This window comes from Malania oleifera, chromosome 2 (assembly GCF_029873635.1).
Source record: "Malania oleifera isolate guangnan ecotype guangnan chromosome 2, ASM2987363v1, whole genome shotgun sequence".
NCBI classification, from domain to species: domain Eukaryota; kingdom Viridiplantae; phylum Streptophyta; class Magnoliopsida; order Santalales; family Ximeniaceae; genus Malania; species Malania oleifera.
The window spans coordinates 53,523,706-53,543,380 of NC_080418.1; the positions used below are offsets into that span (position 1 = coordinate 53,523,706).

The 19,675-nt window shown below is 34.7% G+C and overlaps 1 protein-coding gene across 1 annotated transcript in view; it reads right to left on the reverse strand.

Moving 5' to 3' along the window:
* Window positions 1–19,675, reverse strand: part of LOC131148667 (vacuolar sorting protein 18) — an 89,827-nt gene that overhangs the window by 16,877 nt on the left and 53,275 nt on the right. The window contains exons 13-16 of the mRNA XM_058098530.1: window positions 18,610–18,717; window positions 13,685–13,827; window positions 2,102–2,180; window positions 1,477–1,539 (exon numbers count right to left, since the gene is read on the reverse strand). Coding sequence (XP_057954513.1) covers window positions 1,477–1,539; window positions 2,102–2,180; window positions 13,685–13,827; window positions 18,610–18,717 — 393 coding nt within the window. The remainder of the gene's footprint in view (window positions 1–1,476; window positions 1,540–2,101; window positions 2,181–13,684; window positions 13,828–18,609; window positions 18,718–19,675) is intronic.

The window sequence follows — 19,675 nt, forward strand, 5'->3', positions numbered from 1 at the left end:
ATATTAGAAAATAGTCATATATTATTTTATTATGTATTATAACATATTAATTATTGATGAAACATAATTGAAATCTGAAATGGAGAATAAGAACCATCTGTTAATTTAAATTAATATTAAATAAATCAAAAATATTACTTTAATGAATAATATTATTTTAACATAAATTAATATGACAATCATTTGTTATAAGTATACAATAAGAACAACGTTATTTTAAATTAAATGTTAATGAAAAATAAAAATTAACATAATTATTAATTAAATTGTTAATTACAAAAATAGAATATTTTCAATTTAAAATATATTGCAAAATAATCATATATATTATTTTATTATGCATTATAATAATTATATTAATTATTAATGAAATATCATTCAGTTATAGAATGAATAAAAAAAACCATCTATTAATTTAAATTAACATTAAATAAGTTAACATTTTTTATTAATACTATTTTTAGCATAAATTAATGTGGTTAACATATGTTAAAAATATACATCTATAACAAGGTTATTGTTAGTTAAAAATAATCACATTATATTATTTTACCTAATAGAAAATATTTAAATTTTAAAAATAATTAACATAATTATCAACTAAATTTTTAATACAATAATATTAATATTTTTTATTTGAAATATTTTAAAATTAATCATATATTATTTTTCTATGTATTATTAGTTATTAATGAAATATATTTCAATCTTAGAACCGAAAAAAAACCAAATATTAATTTAAATTAACATTAAATATATTAATTTAATTATTAATACTATTTTTAACATAAATTAATATGATATATGTTATAAATTTACATTAATAGCAAGATTACTGTTGAGTAAAAATAATAATCTTATATTATTAATAATAGAAAATATTTAAATTTTAATTTAAAAATAATCAACATTATTAATTAAATTGTTAATTAGAAAATAATAATATTTTTAATTTAAAATATATTTAGAAATAATCATATATTATTTTATTATATAGTATAACATATTAACTATGATAAAATATAGAGCAGCCCGGTGCACAAAGTTCCCACGTATGCAGGGTTTGGCCGTGTTTAAAATATAGGGGCAGACTACTATATAACAATAAAAATTCACACAGTACCCTACAATAAAAGTATCCAAATATCACTTATTTTAAACACAACCAAACACTAGTTATAACTTTCAATACTCTTCCAATTCAGAAATTATTATCAGAACTTTTGTTGAAAAGCTCTTCTGCATAGGAGATTCCAAACAATCCCTAAAAATTAGAAATTTCATGGTACATTTTAAACACAGGATCAACTAGATTTCACAGGTCAAGAGAAACCGGAAAAAAATATATATATATCCAATGAAGAAAAAGAACGTGGTAGAGTTGGTAATGATGACAATGAATGAAAGTCCCCTGTTTACTATGCTATGGAACATTTACTCTTGTCAAATCCCCAATCTTCCAAGCTTCATCCATACCTGGAGATCTATAGGAACAGCCGGTTTTTGGAGCACTTCCAATGCTTTCTTTGCTTCTCCTTGCTGAATCCAGCAGCAAAAAGATTCAATAGATTCAAAAAAAAAAAAATCAACTGAAAGAAATTGTAAACTAAATCTAAGAGTAATCAATCATCTCCATTTCCATTTATAGCATGCTAACTTGTCTGCAGTGTAAACAAGTGAAAAATGCATAAATTATATTATCCCAATAACCAAATTCTTTAATGGAAACTGACAAATTTTGATTATTTTAAATCCTCATTAATAAGAAAAATATGATGATCATCATGGGACACAACCAGGGGCACAAGTGTACACACAAGTGCATTCGCACGCGCGCACACAGACCAAATTCTGCTTTCCCCATTCCCAATTAAGTGGACATGACTAAAATCCCAAACAAAAGCTATGCCCTTTGATTATCTTTGTTCTGATCCAGCAGTAAATGAGCTTTACAAAGATGGTACAATGTCATAATATCACAAAGTAAGAGATGTGGAGCAAGAATTGTGAAAAGAACAGAAACTGAGCAGTAAGAGAACATTAAAATAGCGGCAAAGGTGATAATGATGAAGCATTGCCAAAAAATGGAAAAGACAAGCACCTGAATATAATGGTGAACCACAATCTCATACTGTTCCTTGAGACTGGCAAAATATACCAATTCATCAACCCTGCCATAACTGCAAAATATTGCAACTGCAAACAATTAGACAAGTAATTTCAGTGACCTGAGAAAATCAAGAATAACCATAAAATAAGACAAACTGTTCTTTAAAAAAGGCAAAATGATGCAGCATTCTAGCTGAAATATAACAGAGAAGTAGATCCAAAGATTACAGTATGGTTCTCATAAATCAACTGCCTCCAAAAAGGCAAGCAGTGTGCAGTATCCATGCCTTAAAATAAAGCCGTGAGCATAATAATTTCATGCAAAAACCTTTAAATTAAAAACTGTGAAAAGAAGCTGACCAAATAGTATGGAGATATGGCTATCATAACAAGAACAACAATAATAATAACAATAGATATAAATATATAAGTCAAAAAACATGGTTCCGCTAAGTCCATAAATTCAAAAAACAATTTGCCATGACACCCCTCCTAAATAGAAAACAAGAGGGGGACAAGCATGCCAAGTTATACATGAAACAATTGCATCCATAAGACTTCTGAACTAAAAGCATACCAAAAGAAATCTTCCCAGAAAAAGGTAGATGCTGAGGTGAAGACAAATAATTGCACAGTATTCAGAAACAAGGGTCCGAGTTGACTTTTGAGTTTTTCCAATTTAACAACGGATAAGAAATAGAGTACAAGGAGAAGATAAATGTCCACTTCATGAACAATAAAATTAGTCCTTGCAAACAAGAAATCATTAATAGAAACTGACTACGTAAAAGTACTAGAGCCCTGTGAACATATGCTGCAAGGTTCCTGAAAATGTTCAATACAGGAACATCAGTAGAAAAAAAAAAAGCAAACAAACAAAACAAAACAAAAAAAAAGAAGGAAAAATAAATAAAACAAAACAACAAGACCCATCAGTAACATGCCAATCACAACCTCTCTCAAAACCCAAGGGTATCGGTGCATTTAAAAATTGTTGGTTGCTCTTTTATCCTACAATACACATGCAATGGGGGAGAGAGAGACCTTCCGCTAGACATAATCTTCCAACTGCAAGGTCTAGAATACCAAGATACATGTGCACCAATTTGGGAACTGTGATGAGAGATTCTGGTCACATTTGTTAACACCAGCAAACAATTCAGACAGACATTAACCCTAATGTGAGATGGTTATCATTCTTTCATCTAGTCATTCTAATTCTTTTCGTTCCATGCTGAAATAGCATGATTTGATAAAGTTATCTATCCAGCATATAAATCTACTCAATCTAGATTATTTTTTCCCCTCCCAATGAATCTTTATTTATTTCTTTAATCATCTTGTTGCAAATAGGTCAAAGGATAATATTTGTGGCACAGATAAAAGTTCAACAATACAAGAGCCTAATGTTGCTGATATTTTTTTAAACATAAAAAGGGTATTTTAAATTTATGAAGGAACTATAGAAGCTAGAAAACAAAAATTCCTTTAGGCTCCAACAAATAGAAATAAAACTTACAAAAGAGCTTCCCTCCAATCCCTTTACAAAACAGCCAAAGAAACAGCCCCAAAACAGTCCCAGAAACTACTGCCCAAAGAGAAGAAAACTACTCTATCCCTTGGCAACTAGGAAGACATAACTTAAACCCATTTTTCAATAAAGGAGAACTTCTTTATCTTTAAATATTCTAGGCTTCTAGCATCCCTTTCCTCCCAAAAAACACCCAAAGAATAACAAACAAAGCAAACTGAAGCAGGCATTTTCTGTTCTTGCTCTTGCCAAAACACCAAAGCTTCACCTTAATAAAATCACCCACATCACAAGGAGACACCTTGATGCAGGATTAAACGTCCTCACATTGTACACTGGGCTGCTCCTTGCACTAAGAGATAAAACCCTACTTCAAAATCAATTCGATTCTCCAAAAGATATCACTCAGTTACAACCCAACCATACTACTTGCTTAAGAATAACAAAAATCCTACTGCTAGGAAACAAATTTCAATCCTAAAATATTTTCCTAGATAAAATAAATGTGAAAAGGAAATAGTTAAATTTCTTCCCAAATGAAGCATAACAAATATGAGCACACCCTTCTCCAAGTTGGGCCTGAGCAATGCATATTGTGTGGGGTATAGGACCATGCTGCATCATTCTCCCCCACTTCAAAAGAGTTCAATCTCCCACAAGAAAAGGAACCAGAAGCTGCAGACAGAATTCCATTACAAAGAGCAACTGGATGCATCTCCATGATCAAATTTCACTGCAAAACACATCTTGTAGAATCAGCAGTGACACTCAATGAATTCTTCCTGCCATCATCATCCTTGTGGTTCTGGAACTGCCAAGATTGTCCAAGAATAATATCATGGGTCCAAGTAACAAACAAAACAACAAAGTGGGAAGCTCAATTGGACAAATGAAAATCATGAAGAGAGAGCCGGCGCTCACACAAGTCGCTGTTGTATTTATGAATTATCACAAGCACAAAGTTCAATTGCAAACCAACACATAACTACTACTTGCTTCAGAATGAAGAATCCTACTCCTCCAAGGAAACAAATTTTAATCCTAAGGTACTTCCTTAAAATAGAAATAAAAGGAAATTCCAATAAAAAAATAAAAACAAATCAATTAAAATTTGTTCTTCATAAATGAAGCATAACCAATATGGGCACACCCCTCTCTCCAAGTCGAGCCTGAAAAAAGCCTGTGGGAAGGATGTAGGACAATACTGCATCACACCTAAATCTTACTAAAAATGGTAAAAAATCTGCAGCAAAGCTGCAAGCCTGCACCCATAGAGTATTGAGCTCAACATAGCATGGAAAACATCCCAAACATTATTTTTGTGGTAGGAGTTCCAAGTTAATCCAGATCCTTGCCAATTACACCCGGTCATATTTTCATATATTTCAAGGAGGATACAGGGTCCAGCTCCTTGCCATAAAGATATCCAATACCTCTCGTCGGAGAATTACATTCCATGCTTGGCCTCTCCAATGGCTGCATGCCTGCCATGTCAAAGCTCCTTTGATTAAGACCTTAAGTAATGCCATTTCTTTAAGCTTCAGTCCTAACAATTCTAACAGCACACTGGAAGATGCAATTGTTTTGTTTGACACAAAAAAAGTTAATTTCTAGCAATCATGTGTTTCTTCTTAAGAGAATCCTTCTATCCTAGATGGTGCTCAATGTTCCAAAACCTCAATATTGTATTTCCCAGATAGAACCTTGCCCAAACCTCGCTCCTCACAAATAATAGAACCTCGTCCTATCCATGGTCTTAAATTTCCACGAAATTGTCGAAATTTACAATTTCCATCACCCTCGAAATCGAAATGGCAGTCAATTTCCTTCTTGCATACTTTCTGTCGAAATCTCAACAAATCATCCGAAATTTATCAAAATCTCAAAATTTTAGCGAAACTTGTCGAAATTTGAACTATGCAATGAATTTTCCTCAAAATTCAAATGAGGGATTTATGAGTGAAATGAGATTTCTCTTTTAACTTATTTTATTTAGTTTTATCAAAACAAATTATTATTACAACTGTTTTTGAAATTATATGAAAAAATAAAATTACAACAACATTTTATTTACCCATTCATTTACAAATTATCATTATTTGTATAATAAATAATATTTAAATACTTTATGAATTTCATTTGTATTAACTGATTCTATAAACATGTTTAATGTATATTATCTTACAAATATGTTTGACACACATATTAAATTACAACTTCTCCACCTTATACATAGCATAGATGTATTTACTCGTAATATATATTAGTCCTAAAACTTACATTATTATGTCTATTAATCATTCCTAAAGATTCATAAAAGAGTTCCATGTTTTACTACTGATTTCCATTATTATTTCAAATCGAAATCAAAATTGACATCGAAATTGAAATTTCCGTACTTTTGGAGCTTTGAAATTTGAGTCAAAATCGAAATTTAAGACCTTGGTCCTATCATTGTAAATCAGTGGACATCTTCCAGATAAGATGGAAAATGAATCAAACATATCTCCTCCTCCTAACTTTGTGAAGGAGTTCATCGTACAATTAGTCGTACAACATGTTTCATGTTCTCCCTTTTGTCATCATATCCAAACATTATCATTGCTGTGGATCTTCTCAATCCCTAACAAATTCGAGTCCAATACGTAATCCAGTGATATTTCACATCATTGTGTTTTAATCTTATAAAATGAAAAAAGTAGAACTTTTACAAAGATGTATGGCACTTTTGAACCTCTCTTGCTTAAACTCAAGCTCTTGTAAAAATATTTTCATCCACACCACCTCCTTGCAAGCTTAATAGTTGCAATAAGCTCTGCCTCATTAATGGAAAGAGCCACACATTTATATAAACTTGATAGTCAAGCCACAGCGACTTGAAAGTGATCAAGCACTCCAGACATAGACTTTATGGTGTTTATATCTCCATCCATGTCTCCTGTTGATGTTCCAACCAATACAAGTTTCCAATTCCCAAAGCAAAGAAATAACACTGAGGCACCTCAGAGATAATGAAAATCCATTTCATAGCATTACAATTTCTTCTACTAGGGTTGAAGAGAAATCTGCCAACACAACCAAGAGCATAAGCTATGTCTACCCTCATACAAACCATTACATTCATCAAGCATCCCAGTGCTGAAGCATATGGAACCTTTTACATCAGTTTTTTCTCTTGTTCAATGGAGGGATCACCAAGAATCGTTCTTGCAATCAGGTAGTTTCAGGAAGTACAGATGATGCTGATGTTCATTTGAAGGGTGTGTTGGAGGTTGTGGGTGTTCATTGTTGGGGAAAGATGCAAGAGTAAGTCCTTTGGCCTACTTCCATTGATCATTGAAGTTGGCAAGGGTAAGGATTCCAGCTGAGGAATTGAGTCCAAAGTCAGCTAGGGTTTCATACATGGATGAAGGAATGATGAAGGCTGGGTGGGTTGGGCCTAGGTCAATGATGGTTATTTTAGACCTGGGCCAGTTGTTAGACAGAAACAAAGGGTTATTAAAGCCGCTGATGGGCCAGTTGGTTAAGGAGACCCATAACCAGGTTTTTTATTCTATTTGGGGCTTCGTTAATGAGATAGAAAACCCTCTAAAAAGGTCTCAGCGGGGCTTCGTGTCAGGTCTTAAGAATAACATGGGAAAGAGCAGTATTGCAGGTATTAACATGCCTGTAGAGAGTGTTAGGGAATTAGCTTTGGAGGTAAACTGCACTGAGTTGGAATGGCTGTTGTCCTATCCAGGGTTCGTTTGGGGGGTAATCCTAGATCAGTTAGTTCCTGCGATCTGGTAGTGGAGAGAGTGTCCAAGCACTTAGATGGGTGGAAGGGAGCCCTTTTTTCTTTGGGAGGTAGGATTACCCTAATTCAGGCTTGTCTTTCTAGTATCCCATTGTATTCTCTTTCTATTTTCAAAATTCCAGTGGGAGTCGCTAGTAAGATGAGAGAATTATGAGATATTTTCATTGTTCAAGGATACGGAGTTTTAGGGATCATTTGGTGAGATGGGAGGTGGTTTGTAGGACAAAGAGAGAGGGTGGTTTGGGTCTTGGAAATTTAGTGTCTAAGAACAAAGCTCTTTCGGCTAAATGGCTTTGGTGGTTCCCACTGAGGTTCCTTCCTTATGGCACAAAGTTATCAAAAGCAAGTTTGGACTTGAATGGAATGGGTGAGATACTAATTTGGGTCCTAGATGTTCTTCTGAAAGTCCATGGAAAACTATTTCCCAGACCCTCTCTTTATTCCCCATGCTGAATTTGTTTTGGGTAAGGGTTGTAATGCCTATTTTTGGAAAGACCTTTGGTTAGGGAATGTTGTTCGATCCACCTCTTTTCCTCGTCTATTTCACTTGAACTCAAGGCAAAATTATCCCATTTCTTCTTTTAGTGTAGACCCAAGCGGTCCTTTACCTTCTTGGGATTTTCACTTCAGGATATCCTTTATTGATAGAGAAACAATTGAGTTATCTTCTTTGTTGTTATGTTGAATAATTGTAGGGAATATTCCGAAGATGATAGTCAATCCTGGTTATTGGATTCTTTGGGCATTTATTCTTGTAAATCTTTTGGTGAATTCTTGGTTGGTACCAATTTCTCCTTTCCACTCTGCAAAGTTATTTGGAAGGTCAAAATCCTCCCAAAAAATCAAAGTGTTTCTTCGGTTGGTTGTGCTTAATTGGATAAATACTAATGACTAGCTACAAATCAGGAGACCTTTAAAGGCTGCTCTCTCTCCTGATATACGTATGTTGTGTTTTGATTGTTCGGAATCTATTTAACATTTTTTATCGCATTGTGATTTTGCATGGAAGGTTTGGAACAAGCTATTCAGATGGTGTTTGGTAATTGGCAAATTTTGATTCCCATTGCCAATGTTGTTTTATAGTAATTTTATTCCGATTCCCATTCTATGCAGGAATGGGATCCCCCTTTTTGCTCACATTTTGATTCCTAACTTTTACTTCGAAATCAAATCCCGATTCTTGGAAGCACAGTATTTATTATAATATGATAATTTATACAATATAATATAATATATATATATAACATAAATTAAAAAAAAAAATAATATTGATATTACGATATCATTATTAATATTCAAAATATTATTATATATTTTAATATAATATTAAACCATCATTATTAATATTTTTTATTATATATAATAATATTGTAAGATTCTTACCAGTCACAACCTGAAAAAAAGAGGGCTGGCACTTGCCAAAGGTGCTACTTGTGTTTGAATAATGCTGAATCAGTCGAACACATCCTCTTCCACTATTCCTGGACCAGAAATTTTTGGAATCTGGCCAGCACAGGGTTACTTCCAGAATAGTGGAAGTTGAGTCATGGGCTTGGAAAGGAATCCACTGAAGCAAGGAAAGGAAGAAAGTTCTGTCCCTCATTCCCCTTGCTATCTTTTGGATTGTGCGTAGGGAAAGGAGTAGGAGATTTTTCCAAGGAGCAACTAAACCCCCCTCCCCCCCCCCCCCCCCCCCCCCAAAAAAAAATGTTGTTGAAGGCCAATGGATTGCTACTGTTACTAGTTACTAGTTGGTACAAATAGTTAGGTTGTCAGTCGCACATCCAATGCTTGGTTCTTTTGACAACCTGCATTATGGGTGATTTCTTTCTGTTATTTGTACTTTGGTGGCATCCTCTTGATGCCCTTTAATGAAATCTTATCTTTACTAATCAGAAAAGGCCCATCCTCATTCTATTTAATGCCATGAATCAATAATACTTGTACCAATTCGCAACATCCTCAAGAACTTTGTCTCTGATCACATGAAAGTATCAAACAAATTGTCATAATTAGAATATTGGTAGAATATTCTTATGTAAGACAATGGCAAGGTTGCTCCTTTTGATTGGTTGATTAGGGGTTTGAGTCCAAGGAAACAGCCTCTTTGCATAAAAAGCAGGGGTAATGCTGTGTATAATGTGACGACCCTCCCCCTACCCTTGCAAAGGGGGGAGCCTCGTGGCCCAGGAACGCCATTATTCTTATGTTAAAAAAAAAAAATCCCTTGAATGGATGGAAGAGACTACTAGGAGAAGGGACTAATCCAATAGAAAATGAGTTTGGACTTTAACCCTAGGCTCCTTATGGCATACCCCATCATCCATGCAAAATCTTTTGTTAGGAATGTTTGGAGTGAAAATGTTGGGAAGGTTTCAAGTTAATGAAAAAATTGTCGCGCCGTATTTAAGTTCTTAGGGATTTTAGGATGAAGAAAGACAACATTTTAGAGGAGATCATGGTGTTAAATTTCAACAAAATTGTTGAAATTTCCGTCAAAATTTCCAGTTTCCGTCACCCTCAAAATCGAAATGGACATCGATTTCCATCTTGCATAATTTCTGTCAAAATTTCAACAAATCATCTGAAATTTATCCAAATCTCAAAATTTTAGCAAAACTTGTCAAAAATTTAACTATAAAATGAAATTTTATCGCAATTCATATAAGAGACTTAGGAGTGAAGTGAAATTTCTCTCTTTATTTATTTTATTTATTTTTATCGAAACAAAAGAATATTACAAGTGCTTTTGAAATTATATGAAAAAATAAACTTACAGCAGCATTTTATCTAATCATTCATGTCTAGATTATCATTATTTGTACAATAAATAATATTTAAATGATTTATGAATTTCATTTCTATTAGCTGAATATGTTTAATGTACATTATCTTACAAATATGTTTGATACACATACTATATTATAACTTTTCCACCTCATACACAACATAGATGTATTTAACTTGTAATATATTAGTCCTAAAACTTATATTATTATGTCTAACCATTTCTGAAGTTTCACAAAGAATTCCACGCTTTACTACTGATTTCTGTAATTTTTTCAAATCAAAATCAAAATTGACATTGAAATCAAAATTTCCATCGAAATTTTCGTACTTTTGGAGCTTCAAAATTTGATTCAAAATTGAAACTTAACACCTTGGGGGAGATTAATTTGTTGGATAAAAAAGAAGAAGAGAGGAGTCTTTTGGAAAGTGATAAAGTAAAGAGGTTAAAGCTGATTAATGATTTAGAGGAAGTAATTTTTAGGGAATTGAGAAGTTGGAGGCAAAAGATGAAGTTTCAATGGGTTAGGGAAGGTGATTGTAATTTGAAATTTATTTTTCATAGTTTAGCTTCTGTAAGGAGGAGGAATATGATTACAGAATTGGAACTGAAGGGAGGAGAGGTTACTACTGATTATTCTTTGATTACTAAGGAGATTACATATTTCTCCGCTAATTTGTTTCCTAAGGAAGATGATTTTAGGCCTATGTGTGAGGGCGCTGGATTGGAGTCCTATTTGTAGTGATCAAATGCAGTTGATAGAATGGTCTTTTGAGGACAGTGGAAGTAAAACGGTTGCCATTAAGATGGGAGAGGGATAAGGCTCCAAGTCCAGATGGGCTTAGTATGGCTTCCTTCCAAGATTGTTGGGATATTGTTAGAGGGAATTCAATGAAAATTTTCAATGATTATCCTCTTTTAATGGGATTTTTGGTAAAAGCATTAATTCTATTTTCATCACTTTGGTGCCTAAGAAGGGTAGGTATGTTAGAGTCGCAGATTTTTGGCCTGTCAGTTTAGTGACTAGCATATATAACATGATTGCTAAGGTTTTAGCTGAGAGATTGAGTTTTATGATAGGGTATACTATTTCGGAGGCTCAAAGTGCTTTTGTGGAGAATAGGCAGATCTTGGATGCTATTTTATTAGAAAATGAGGTTGTTGAGGATGTTCGTAGAAGAAGAAATAAAAGGGTGGTATTTACAGTAGATTTTGAAAAGGCTTATGATCGAGTTAGTTGGAACTTTCTTGATAATTCTTTTTTAAGAAAGGAATTTTGTCAAAATGGCGATCTTGGATGAGTGAGTGTTTATCTACAGCTTCTTTCTCTGTATTATTAATGGCGAGCCTAAATCTTAGTTCAAGGCTTCGAGGGGGGGTTAGGCAAGGAGATAGATCCTCTCTCTCTTTTTCTGTTAGTTCTCATGGTAGATGTTTCGAGTAGATCAGTTTTTAGAGCTGTAAATAGAGGTTTTGTTAGAGGGATTGGGGTGGGAAGTAAGCGGGGTTGGGGTTTCTCATTTCAGTTTTGCTGATGATACTGTTTTCTTTTAAGAAGATCATAGGGAATCTTTTGTTAATGTGCTTTCTATTTTGCAATTGTTTGAGAGGGTCTCTGGTCTATAAATAAATTTAGGGAAGACTGTGTTAGCTTATATTAATTTGGATATTCTAGATCTTTGGAATTGTCCCCTTTAGTTGGGTATGGTATTCTTGATTGGCCTCTAAGTTATCTAGGTGTGCCTCTTGGTGGTAATCCTAGATCACTTAGGTAATGGGATCCTATGGTGGAGAAGATGTCTAAGAGGTTGGATGGGTGGAAGGATCCTTTATTTTCTTTAGGTGGCCCTATTACACTCATTCAGGCTTCCCTTGCTGGTATTTTTCTTCATTTATTGTCTATCTTTAGAATACTTTTAAGGGTAGCCAGTTGTAATGAGAAGATCATGAGACTTTCTTTGTTCCATGATGGGGGAGTAAAGATCACTTGGTTAGTTGAAAGGTTTGCGGCCGGGTTTGGGTCTTGGTAAGACGGTGTCTATGAGCATTGTGTTAATGGGTAAATGTGTTACGAAAATTACCCTTATAGGAGTCGTCTCTGGGGCACAAAATTATTAAGAGTAAATTTGGCCTGCAGTATAATGGCTGGGATGCTAATTTGGGTTTGACATGATCTTGTTGTAGTCCTTGGAGGGGTATTTCACAGCTATATCCTCTTCATTCCTTATACAAATTTGATTGTGGGAAATGGGTATTAAGTTCAGTTTTGGGAAGACATTTGCGTGAGGGCTCTTCACTAGGCTCACCTTTTCTCCATTGGTTTAGATTATCCTCTTTGCGCAATGAACCAATTTATTCTTTCTTCATTTATAAAGGGACTCGTTTCCATTGGGATTTCCATTTTCGTAGTGCTCTTAATGATAGGGAAGTTTTGGAGCTAGCCTCCATACTAAGCTAGTTGAATTGTAGGCTTCTTTCCCAAAGGAGAGACTATCATTCTTGAATTCTTGATTCTTTTGGCAGTATCCTTATAAATCCTTTTCTGAGCTAACCAATAAAAGCTTGTCTTTCCTGCTTCGCAGATCCATTTGGAAGCCCAAAGTCCTCTTAAAGGATTTTATCCGGTTGGTCAGTCTTACTAGAGTTACCACTAAGTCACTAACAATCTGTTGCAGAGTAAGAGGCCTTTTAAGGCTTTATCGCTGGAAGTCTGTTCTCTTTGTTTTCAAAATTCAGAATCTGCTTCTCATCTTTTCCTGCATTGCTCCTTTTCTTGGAGTGTGGAACAAACTTTTTGGTTTATTTGGAGAGAATTGAGTGTGTCCAGAGTTAGTGGAAGATTTGTTGGCTATCCATTTTTCAGGTTTTGGAAGGGGTAAGGATGCTTCAGCCTTGTGGAGGTGTGCAATTTTTGTGGTTTTGTGGGGGATTTGGTTGGATTTGAATGCTGGTATTTTTCAACAAAGAAGATGTCTTCAGCTATTCTTTGAGATAGAATTCAGTATTTTGCCTCCTTGTGGGTTTTAGCAGCTAGTTATTTCAAAAGATTTTCATTTTATGATTTACAGTGTGATTGGTTGGTTGTACTGTTTGTATTTATTTTGATTTTGTTTTGTATCTTTTAAGGATGATTACTTATGCTCCTTGTTGTACTTCTTCTTCTTACTAAAATCTTCTTTTTCAATCAATAAAGAAAGAATATTCTAATAAGCACCGCACCACTACAAGAATCATTGCAAAATAATGTAGACAACATGACTTCAATGGATGGAAAATTCAAAGGCAAGAACTAGCCAACAGAAAATGAGTTTCAATCCCAGACTCCATCTGTAACAACGTGTTTATAACAAACAAAAGGATCACATGAAGCAGTATGAAGCAGAAAAATATATACAATAAAAGCTGGTACTCAAGGCAAAATCTCCGCACTTCATCTCCTGACAAGTTACAACAAAATTACCTTTTCAATAGTCTCATTGTAGTTGCCTCATCCAACACATTCTTGCAATCACTCAGAAAAGCACGAAATTCCTTAATTATAGACTGGTACTCTGAATTATGATTCTCAGAAGCACTGTCATCTTCCAAGAGTAGTCGATTGATCTGGAAAGCCAAAATATTAAATATTAAATTAATCATATAGACACACTAAATCGATACTGCTGCACAAACTTCTAAGGAAAACTCTAAATTGATACTGCTAAATTTAACACTTTTATCTCATTAATTTCAAGAATTATATCAAAATGTCCCACAGAATTTAACCTGGTTATCTCATTAATTTCATGAATTATATTAAAATGCTAACAAATTTAGAGCACAATTGTAGAAGTAAATAAGTAATATCATCATGGACACGAAAATATATTTCTCAGAGTCGATACAATTATGTGTTACTTGGATCAGAAAGAAGCAGAAAGAGGGCAGTACCAGGGTAAATGCAGAACAGAAACAGCTGAGTGATTGTTTACCCTTTGGAGACTGGTCCTCCTATAATACTATGATTTTTATAACAACAACAACAAAAAAAAGAAAAGAAAAACAAGCCTTAAGTCCCAATAGGTGGGGTTGACTGCATGAATCCTTTTCCTCCAATTTACATGATCATGGGCAATTTCCTCCGAAAAATTTTGGGCTATTGCATCCTCAATCACTATCTCATTCGAAGTTATTTTAGGTCTACCTGTATCCCTTCTACTGCCCTTCACAGTAACTAGCACAAGCCCCAGCACAGGTGCACCAACGCTGCACATACCCAAACCATCTAAGCTGCCCCTCCCTTATCTTCTACAAGAGCTATGCCTAACTTAACATGAATGTGTTCATTCCTTAGTTTACCCAACCCGCTTTGACTCTATATATTACATCTTCTTCAATTTCTCTTTTAGATTGTATAATAGATCCAAGGTACTGAAATCCACTAGTGTTATTCATTTCTTGATCATCAAGTTTAATATTTTCTCTAGTATTCCTCCTACTATGACTGAAATTGCATTTCATATTCTGTCTTACTTCTATTTATCCTAAATCCTCAAGATTCTAAAGCTTCTCTGCAAACTACATACACTACGGAACCTCATTTTGGATACTTCTAGTAAGTTCATCCATCACTAGAGCAAAAGACAAGCTCAAAGAATATCCTTGATGTGCACCTATTGTGATTGTAAATTCCATAGTCTCTCCACTTGTAGTCCTAAAGCTAGTTAGAGGTCATATGCAAAAGAAAGGGCAGTCACTTGAGCTGAAATTTCTGATCAGCCATAACTACAAGATAAATCAGATATCATTCTACTGCTCACACAGCAGAAGGAATCAATTATAAATCTGTTGGGGTCATAGTTTAAAAAAAAAAAAAAAAGCAGCGGTGGTCTGCTCAACAGTAAGTCACAGTTTGGAGGCTGCGGTCATTTCAGATGTTACTAATCCACAACAGATGCCACATCCATGAATCTGTTTATGAGATTAGAAAATTTCTTAAAATGTATAGATTCACATGTTTTGACTCCAATTGCTGAGGAGTAAAAAGCTCAAAATCTTTTGGATAAAATGGATTTAAAGTTGAGTGATATTGGAGGAAATGAAGTGCGAATGGATGGTGGTAAAAGCTGAAAGATGAAGGGAGAAAGGGAATTAGCAAATTTGAAGAGCTCGTAAACTGCGATGGAAAGGGTTTAAAAAGGGGGTCACTTGGCTAATATTGTCTAGTTTTATTTAGTGAACTTTGTTTTTTTGATTTCCTTCTTTTTTCATCTTTCCTCTGGTGTGTTTTTTATTTTATTTGGTGAACTCCTTATCCCCGCACATTCTACTTTCTCTTCTTTTCATCTAATATACCTTATTTTTGTTATCAAAAATTATTATTACCACAATTTCAATCAAGTTACACAGCATATGCTAAACATGCAGAATGTTATATTTGTTCATTTTTTGCTAACAGGAGAAAATCCTTGCAGTTGTTACTAGTTACCATTTTATGGAGTATAACTGTATAAATCTAATCTAAGCTAAGAAATCATAAAATAATAAAGCCTAAACAAGAAATATATTTGTCTTTCATACTCTATAGTATAATCATATAAAAGCATAAACAGTAATCAAAGAAGAAGAGTATGAAACAAATACTAGAGTCTACCTGGCTTAAAATTTAAGTTTTGATCTGATTTTTTTCAGCAATTAAAGAAGGCAGATGCATGTTACAGCGTAGTTTCTAGTGGGAAAAATCCACTAAAATATGAATTTTACTCTCCTACGTAACTGTTTGTCTTCACTCGAGTTACATTCTTGATTATAGTCATGACAAATATGGTTTATAATTTCTGTTTCAAGCTGTAAAAGCTTAAAACGTTTTTAAAAAGTACAAAAATAGTGTACAAAATTGAAAAGCAATTCATAACTGGTCTGAAGATGTAGCAGCCTGTAGCAGATATTAACAGACCATAACAGATATAACAGAAGTCAATCAGGAAACTTACAAGATATCATCCTATAACAGTATCGAATGACCTTGATACAATTACTTTAACAGTAACAACCAATTTTTAAAACCATAGTTGGGATGAACTGTCGCTAACTGACAACAAACAAGAATCCTGACTGTGAGCCACAACCCACTAAAAACTGATTGTTTAGATGATTTTATTTTCATTGGTAAAAGGACCTTCTTAAAGGGCATAAAAGGGATGCCAACACAGATTACACAGAGTCATCCCACCAGCAGGATATCACAAAATTCTAAAATTACATTATGGTCATTCATTACAGTCCTATGCCAGCTGGAAACCACAGTAATCCATTGCTCTTTACTAGTCTGAAGCAGCATGCGATAGTTTTTTGAAACACTCTCCCATTTCTTTCTTTCGAAGCACACCAGAAAATTGCAAGAGGGGTGAGAGACAAAGCTTTTCTCTTCTCGTTGGTGCCCAAATCCCTTTCCGCGCCCACAGTACCCCTCCAAGCTGGGAGTAACCCACCTTGGTCCGATCATGGTTAAAGCCATATTCCAAACGTTCCTTGTCCAGGGGCAGTGAAGGAGGATATGCTCAACTGATTCTGCATCACCAATGGAAAAGGAACACCCGTTGACGACGGTCAGCCCCCTTATCTGCAAATTGATCCAGGGTTAAGATCTTACCATGTGCTGCCTCCCAAGCAAGGAAGCTACCTTTGAAGGGGCAACCATATTCCAAATGTGAGTCCAAGGGAGATTGCCGTGGTTTGTTTCCATTGGTGAGAGCTTCCCGTAAAAGAAGTTAACAGAGAAGACCCCGTTTTTGTCATTGGTCCACTTTGATTGATTGGGTATGTTTTGGTTTTGAAAATTGTAGAGAAGGCTACAAGAAAAACTAAATGAGGGGGTAGAGTTCCCAATCTTCCATGTTTCTGAAAAAGGGAATATTCCTAAAGATCTGCTGCTCTGATATTTGAAGGTGATGGCTGATGAGAGGTTCCTTATAGCGGGCCAAGTTCTGATAGCAGGAAATAAAGCACTTAGGGCCTCCCGATCATGCCATACATCATACCAAAAGTAAATGCTGTCCCCATTGTCCACCTGAAATCTTATAAAAGGGAAGAAGTCATCCCAGCCTTTCATGATAAATTTCCACACCCCTACACCATGTGGTCCTTTGCCATCATCACAGGAAAACAGTGTCTCGGAGTGAACACTTCAAATCTTCCACTCAATCAAGCACAGATTCAACAATTAATATATATATATATATATATATGTAACAGCTGTGCAACCACTATTTTACCACATGTTACAAAGAAAATCGGCCCAGTAGATCTCAATTTATTTTAGATGATCTACAGAGTAGATAAGGAAGAAATAATTTTAACACATTAAATACAGCAGTTTGCATGTCACCAAACAGGAGAAGTCGTCTGTAATGCATAAACAAAGCACACAACACCACAAAACACTCGAGGCACTTTTCTAAGTCTTTTTTTTCGTGACCAGTAACATCAGCTGGCCCAGGACCTTCAGTACCCAAGCAAACTGACCAAACCCAGGGTGGAGTATCCCACCCTATGTATCCACCCTCCCCCAGGCAAGTAGACGGGATTTAAAACCGCAGCAACAATGACAGAGAACTCTAGCCTTGCCACTGAGGCAGCCCTCAGGTGGGGCTCAAGGCTCTTTTCTAATCATACAAAAGAGTTATTTAAATCATATGAACAACCAGAACAGCAGCCAACCATTAAGTTGCTGCACACAAATGAACAAGAGAGGAAGAAGCTCTGCTTTATAAATCTGGTTCTCTGCCTCTTCTATGCTACAGAAGTTAGCAAGGGAAAAAGGATTTAAAGAAAAATGAGAAAAAAGAAAAATCAGGAGACGACAAAGTAGGATCAGATGCTAATGCCCTGTCACATAGAAGAAAAGAGAGGAGAGATTTAGGGTAAATATAGAACACAAAAAATGAGTGATCATTTTTTCCTTTAGTGGGCAACCCTCTAATAATATTAAGATAATTTATTATATCTACAATGACAACCTTATGATTAGCGATCCACAAGGAACCATCCTGTTGTCATTAAATTGCACTCAAACCCTTTACTTGATATAATTCCATTTAACCACCTAACATAATGGATAACATATAATAACATATAATATTCCACAGTTCTTTAATTCATTGACCCATTTGTTGGCATATGACCAAATAGCATGTTATTTGTCACCTTCACAGATTCCATGTTTAACAACATCTTCATTTCACACATCAAAACAATGTTAGAATCCTAGACATCAAGCCAGTGACCATTTAACACACTTTCTACATGCTCCTTAAGTATGTAAAAGAGAAAAATCAGCAAGTCAGAGAAGCAAAAGTAGTTCACAAGCTATTCCAAGTAAGAAGTGCGAATTGGTAAAAGCAAAACCTTGTCCAAGTACAATTCAGTTGCCCATGTGGAAATCATTGTTATTTGGCATTTATCATCCTTTGAAAGATTATCAAGCTTCCGCAACAGGAAAGTTCTTAAAGCATCCTGCAAGTGGAGTGGAATATAAATTGGTAAATTTACACATTCAAATTCCAAATCAAGGCCGTTCTGGCAAGCACTATTATTTACTGCTGAACTGAATATAATACAAGTGAGTTTAAAAACCTAACTCAAGCAAACAACAATGCTCTCAATACAAGGCCCAAGATGTTTTTAGCCATACAACCTACTCAACAATTCCTACCCTGGTCTAGCTTCCTTTGCCAAATCCAAAATTTTGACATGTATATTGATCATTCACAGATCATTTAGATAGCAAAAGAATTTCATAAATAGAATAGTAATGAACAAGGAGAGAGTAAAGCATTTCTGGGTAACCCTAGGAAAATGAAGAAAGACGAAAAAAAAAGAAACATTAGAAAAAACCAAAAAAGATCAGAAGGCCCTATCATTTCAATAAGGAAAGCCAATAAGGCTGAACATCTGAAAATGCATCCCCCTGAAGTTCCCATTTACCACACAGAAGAGAAGCAAAATGTTGAATCTTCTCCCATATCAGTAAAAGAGACAACTTCTTCCCAGCAAAAATGCATGTTTCATTCCATCCACAAACCCCAATGGACAGCAAATAAGGCACAAATCCATAACTCTTTGCCCTCTTTTTCCTGCCAAAAACAAAAAACTGAATTGCAAAAACTCTTCTACTGTCTTTGGGCAAACCCAGCATTCCCCAAAATAATTAAATAACTTGTTCCAAATCCTTCGGGCAAAATCACAATGTAAAAAAAAACGCAAAGCAGTTTCAGAGCAATTAAAACAAAGCACACATATGTCCGGAAATAGAGCCTTTAAAGATTTTCTAATCTGTAGCAAGCTATTGGTGTTGATCCTATTAAGCACGACCAGCCAGATAAAAGCTTTGATTTATAGGGAACTTTGGCCTTCCAAATAGTTTTATAGAGAGGAAAATGAAAAACAGAGCTAGTTAAAACTCACAAAAAGA